General features: G+C 36.8%; 1 protein-coding gene across 1 annotated transcript in view; it reads right to left on the bottom strand.

Moving 5' to 3' along the window:
- The window catches only part of SKA3 (spindle and kinetochore associated complex subunit 3), an 11,245-nt gene extending 5,912 nt beyond the window's left edge, over positions 1 to 5,333 (bottom strand). The window contains exons 1-3 of the mRNA XM_009864436.1: positions 5,256 to 5,333; positions 4,205 to 4,370; positions 2,076 to 2,499 (exon numbers count right to left, since the gene is read on the bottom strand). Coding sequence (XP_009862738.1) covers positions 2,076 to 2,499; positions 4,205 to 4,370; positions 5,256 to 5,333 — 668 coding nt within the window. The remainder of the gene's footprint in view (positions 1 to 2,075; positions 2,500 to 4,204; positions 4,371 to 5,255) is intronic.
- Positions 5,334 to 6,409: the final 1,076 nt, after the last annotated feature.

The raw sequence follows: 6,409 nt of genomic DNA, 5'->3' as shown, positions 1-6,409 counted from the left end.
TGCTTCAAAACTGAAAAGCAAAGCTGGAGAAGCTGAAGTCTTCTAAAGATTTTCAAGAACTTTGAGATGAATTTTTCAAGTGTTTTTTACACAACGCACAGCTGCTAGGCAGATTTCAGCTAGGTAGGAGACCTAGCTGGCACAAGCAAGGGATGCAAAAGGGCAGCACCATCTCCAGGAGTCAGAAATATTCCCTGTCTTTGTGCTGGGAACTATAGGTGTAAAGCTACCTCATTTGTACTAGGTTTTTTGATTATCTGATCCTCAGGGAAGAAATTCTGCCTATTACTCAGTGGAAAAAAAAAAAGTATTTCTTTTATTACTTTTGTTTGTTTGCTTGCTGGCTCAGCGCCCTGCCCAGTTAACACACTGAGCCTTCTCACCAAGAAGCAGGCCAGTGCTCTCCGGAGGAAACAAGCTGCTTAATTGTTTCAGCCTTTCTGATCAAACTGCAAGTGAACTCTAACTGTTGTAAAACAAACTAAAAAGGTTAAAGATAGTGAAACATTTTAACTCTGATGACTTACGGTCTTGACCTCTCACACATGCCACTAATTCTGAATTCACAGGCAATTTTAACTTGAATCACAATTTGCGTGTGTCCCTTTGTTTTGGTTATTAATAATGACAATGCATTAAAGAGCAGTCATGCTGTAACTAATTTATTACAGAATATTAATGCTGTCATTAGGGGTATGGAAAGCTGCCAGTGTGTCTTTTTTTCTTGGTATTGTATATAAATATTGCTAGCAGACTAATTGTTTCAGTAGAAGCCACAGAGATATAATATATATTGTGTATGTATTAATTTATAAATTAAAACCATAATTCAAGCTGAAGATCACATTTTGAACAGTTTTCATTAATTAGGAAAGGTAGTATAAGACCACAAAAAAATACAAAAAGGACTTAAATTGTGCAATAAGCTGAAACTATTTTCAAAATGTTATTAGAGAGGGAGTAATTTTTGAATTACTACCTTTCAAGGATTCAGTAACAGTTTTCCTGCTATTACACTTCAAATACTGGAGAGCGTTATAGACATTATAGTATTTACGTAACTAATCAAAATGAGAGATGACAAAACTAAAAAAAGAAATAAATAAAAATAAATCTATCTTTTCACTTTTCCTCCTAGTAATCTTAAAATTTTAAAAAAAGCAACCCAAAAAAACCAGCCCCAAAATCTCAACCACTCAGATTTTGAAGACTGCAGTAAACTAGGTCTTAGAGGAACAACATCACTTAAGATGGAATGTTCTGAAGAACTTCACACTGTGTTTAAACTGCAAAAATCAGGATTATAAAAAAATATAAATTATTAAAATGTTGAATGATTATTTCCACAACTTATTTTGAATATGGTTCTTGTTTGGGCTTTTTAATAATTTCTCTGAATACCAAACATTTAGCTGCAGAAAAGCCAGTTTCTTTTAAATACTGCAAGCTTTTAAAATTGAATGTGTTGCTAATACTAACAATAAACCCATGATCTAACCACCTTTACATTACCTTAGAAGTATAGAAAAATGCTTCTAAGCTAAGGTGGTCTACACCTCACTGCTGCCAATTGGCTGCTTTAATTTTAATTAGAACAGTGGAAATCTGGAGATGTCTTTTCAGGAGAAGACTGAAGAGAGCTATTTGTAAGGTGGGGCTGCGTAACAACACTGTTTCTACCGTGAGGCATTTTACTGAATGCTTTAGAAGTTTTTTCCAGGTCTATATTCCTAAAGTTTTTAAGACCTTTAAATCAGCTATGCAGTATCTACTACAGATGTGTGTTCACACTATGCATTTTCCCTTTGCAAACAAACTGAGTTTGAACGACTTATCGTGGCAGAGTCAAGGAAGGAGCAGAGCAGAGACATGTTTCACAGCTGCATTTTTTACCACAAAGGGTAAGTGAAAAGACATGTAGAGAGTTGAATAAAGACACAGGACTAACCAGCTGACAGATAATAACATATAATCCATTAGAAGAGAAGGATGATAGCAGCAAGAAATTAGTAGAGCAAGAAGAAACCACACAAAATTCAGTTGAGAAACAATCTGAACTTCAGTAATTTACTCACTTTTTGCTTTTCGGAGCCGTTTTACGCATAAGTGACATCGTATAGTCTTCATTCATACACATGGTATGTTCGCTAATGCCAAAGTGTTCAAGTTTCGGTGTTACGCACTCATAATCATCCATCTTCAGCTTGCACTTTGGTGTTTTGGGCAAAAAAGAGGGGATCTGTGTTTTTAGTGGAGTCCTGTTCTTTGAATTTTCTTGATATGCATTTGTTGCGTGTTGTCCTTTCGCTGCACTCCAAGGCCTGGAGAAAGCATAGTGTGAAAGGCCAAAATCGGAGAGCTGGGGGTGATGCAGCGAGTCTTTGGGCACTGGTGGCTTCTCAGTAGAAGCAGGAGGATGAGGTACATCATCTGCTTTTTCTTCATCGCACTTGTTCTGGACAGGCACCACTGAATCACTGTTAACTTCTTCCTCCTCTTCTGTTTGAGAAAAGTGTTAATAATAATAAAAAGTCAGAAGTTTATATTCCCCTCCTTCAAAATCTATTGTGAAAAAGAGATTTCTTCTTTAATTTTAAACCACTGAACCTGAAGCTACAAGAGATATCAAAAGCCCATACCAGGCTAAGCTATATTTATAATACAGGTCATATATTTACTGAATTTGACTTTGCTGGTAAATATTATTTCTACAAAAAAAAAAAAAAAAAATTAAATTATACTTCAGTAAAAAAATCTTTCAACAGAATTCATCTCCCTGAATGGAGCAGGCAGGAAGTGATAATCTTAAACAGATTTTTTTTTTTTTTTCAGTGCAAGTGTGGAAATTCATAAAACACGTACAACATAAATGACAATGAAAAAATTTGCATAAAACTTAAAATGTTTATTGGGAAACGGCAAAGGCTGCACACAGTACTAGAATGCTTATTCTTCTGAAAAACAGTCCTGAAGAAAGGTTATCAAACAGTAACTGAAAACTTACAAAAAGAGGGTAACTTTTTAACTAATAAGAATCCACTGCAGAAATAAGCAAACATGTAACTTGCACATTTCTGTAGTTAAACTGGAACACTCCAAAATATTTGTGAATTTCTGTGTGATTTAAGAAGCAGGGAGGGGAAAAAAGCTATTTAAAGTAATATGGCATACTGCAGAGGCATCCCCTTTTTATGTATGTGTTCAGACACACTTAGCTTAAAAATACATCTAAACAAGTAAGTTAACTTTGTAGCTTGCTTTGGAGTTTTCTCTAAAGGCAGAGAGATAACAGGAAGGAAGATATTATAAAATAAGAGCCTTCTGCCATATCTTTGTAAACCAGTTGTGGTAACTTAACTCGGAGGTGGATATGGTCCATGGCCACAGTTTTGGTTTATGTACCGACTGCACAATGCTCGGGGCAGGTTGAGGTGTATCCTGCCAAAGGCTTCTTGACGACTCATCGGGCCCTTGGTACCAAATGAGGTACGTGTAGAACCAGCAGCTGCGGTACCATAAATTCATTTGGCATACCTGGATTTTTCACACAGGTGCACATGTACTTTCTAACTGGATTAAGGATCTCTTCCCCTCCAAAGATCAAGCTACCACTGCTTGCCATGTGTCACCTAATCCCCACATGTGCTTCTTTGTCCTGTTTGTGCTGTGGAGCACATTATTTTAGGATTTTTAATTAGGTGATTTAAGTTAATGGAACCACCACATACAAATACAAATTAATTTAGATGTATCTACAATAGTTTCCCATGCATGAGAAGCTGAAGCAACGTAATTCTCTGGGTTATGCAAACACGTTTGCTAAAATGTCTGCTGAATATAACCATTACTGGAGAAAAAAAACCATACCACATATATCGCCTGGCATACATTTAAGTTACTATCACTAAGGTTTTGTATTTTGGTTTATTCTTAGGGCACCAAACACAACAGAATCTCTTGTCCTCTGGATATTATTATAAAACAAATAACATAGATGGGGCTTTGAGCAAACTGTTCAAGTTAAACATGTTCTTGCTTACTGCAAGGACGTTTGGACTAAATGACATTAAGTGTCCCTTCCAGGCCAACACATTCTATAATCCTATAAATCTACGATCTCTTTGTTAATAGAAATATAGCTAAAGAGAAATATTTTTAGAAAGTTACATTTGTCTTCACATACTGTATTGCCAAGAAGTATTACCTGGAGAGTCTTTGACATGTGGTTTGTAGCCATACTTCTGGAACAGTTCTTTTATTTTTCCAAGATCCGCAGCATTTTTCTGCATCAATATTTCATTTGCCTTGATAAACTCATTAATTTCTTGTTTTTCAGAGCAACTCTTACCAAGACTGGCATTAATATCTTCCTTTGGGGGTGGAAGTGAGGAGGAAAACACAGAAACATTGGTTTTCAAATCACCACATGGCAGTTGTTTATACAAAAAGTGTTTTGAGAATAAGTACTGAACTTCAATTCAGATAAGGATAAGCAGCAAATTTAGGTCTTATCTATACCTGAAAACTAGGTTACAAAATATCAGGAAGATATAGGGCATGAGAGTACAAAAATTTACAAAAGTTAAACTAAGATAACTGTTCACTGTATGATAACTATTACTGGTAACTTCTCAAACAAAAATATATGCTTTTACTACACAAAAATATGAGACAGCAGCAATTAGCTTGGACTACTACTCCCCACATATAAAGAGTTAGTGTGGAGCAGATAGTAAACCTCAGGTTTGTATCCCATCTTGCCTCCCAATTACTTATACAGTTGCTCATTTCTATAGCCCATTTTTTCTACTTCTGTTAAAGAAATAAAGAATGTTCTTCACAAATTTAACTCAACAGCTGAAGGTACTGAAACTTCTGTGAAGGTTTTCTTTATGGTAAGTGCCAGTCATTGAACACAAACAATTATAACTCTTCTCTAGGCAGCTGCTGCTGCTCCTGAATCATTCTCCCCTACACCTACACCTTGGCACAGCTACAACATCCCTGTTACCTTTGTCCCCATTGATCCAAGTGACAACAATGATTGCAAACTAATAAATACTGCAAAATCTACTTTAAGTCACCCAGAAGTTTTGGGGCACTACCCTGACATCCACAGACATTATGAGGACTTAAAAGCTAAATGAATAACATAAGGGTCAGAACTGCTGACTAATGAAGCTGTATGGTGGCTTAGTGATAAAGTTTATGGAAAACCCACAATCTTTCAAGAAGAAAGCAAGTTAAGATATTACCTTCACAGTCCTAATTTCACAATGGAGGTCATGTAAGACTCTTATTGGAGGTTCATCTTCATAGTCTTTGATATGCATGTTCACAGAAAAGGGTTGGGAAAGAAAAAAGGGGAATTAGTATTTTAGCATGCAAGTGCATTTTACATCAGAACCATAGAATGGTTTGGGTTGGAAGGAACCTTAAATGTCCTCTAGTTCCAACCGCCGTGCCATGGGCAGGGACGCCTCCCACTAGACCAGGTTGCTCAAAGCCCCGTCTAATGTGGTCTTGAACACTTTCAGGAACGAGGCATCCACAGCTTCTCTGGACCACTTGTTCCAGTACCTCACTACCCTCATAGTAAAGAGCTTCTTCCTAATGTCTAATCTAAATGTACCCTGCTCCAGTTTAAAGCTGTTGCCCCTTGTCCTATTGCCACACACCCTTGCAAACAGTTCCTCCCCAGCTTTCCCATAGGTCTCCTTTAAGTACTGTAAAGCTGCTGTAAGGTGTCCCTGAAGCTTTCTCTTCTCCAGGCTGAACAATTCCAACTCTCTTATCCTGTCCTTGTAGGAGAAGTGCTTCAAGCCCTCTGATTATTTTTATGACCCTCCTCTGAACCCACTCCAACAGGTCCATGTCCTTCTTGTGTTGCAGGCTCCAGAGCTGGATGCAGTAATATTTATTATTTTAAGTTTATTATTATTTCATGTAATCTCCTATACTGGAGACAGAGTCACATGTTAGAGAAAGAGTCAAGATAGAGAAAACCAGAGAGAAATTAGTTCACCTTGGGGTATCTTGCACAGCACGAGATTGCAATTTGCACAGTATATTAAACTGCAGAGAAACTGCACAGGCTTCTCTTTTACTGTTGCAGCTAACACTGTAAAAATTTACATATAACAGATGTTGGTAAAACAGGTAGGTACCTGGACTGTCAAGGATTACTGATGCTAAATTTTTATCCTTAAATAGCCTAAACTGGAAATAATGATAAACATTTAAAAAGTGATATTGACACCACTGAAAAACATATAATCAAAAAAACCTGAATTCTTCCACCTTCTTTGCACATGGGCAGACATTAGTATTAGATGTTAGATGTGCAGCAGTCACGACTTATTTCTGAAAATGACAGTTAATACAAATAGTGTAAAAGAGGACACCTGCT

This window comes from Apaloderma vittatum, unplaced genomic scaffold, assembly GCF_000703405.1.
Source record: "Apaloderma vittatum isolate BGI_N311 unplaced genomic scaffold, ASM70340v1 scaffold8062, whole genome shotgun sequence".
Classification (NCBI taxonomy): Eukaryota; Metazoa; Chordata; class Aves; order Trogoniformes; family Trogonidae; genus Apaloderma; species Apaloderma vittatum.
This window is presented reverse-complemented; position numbering and strand designations above follow the sequence as displayed.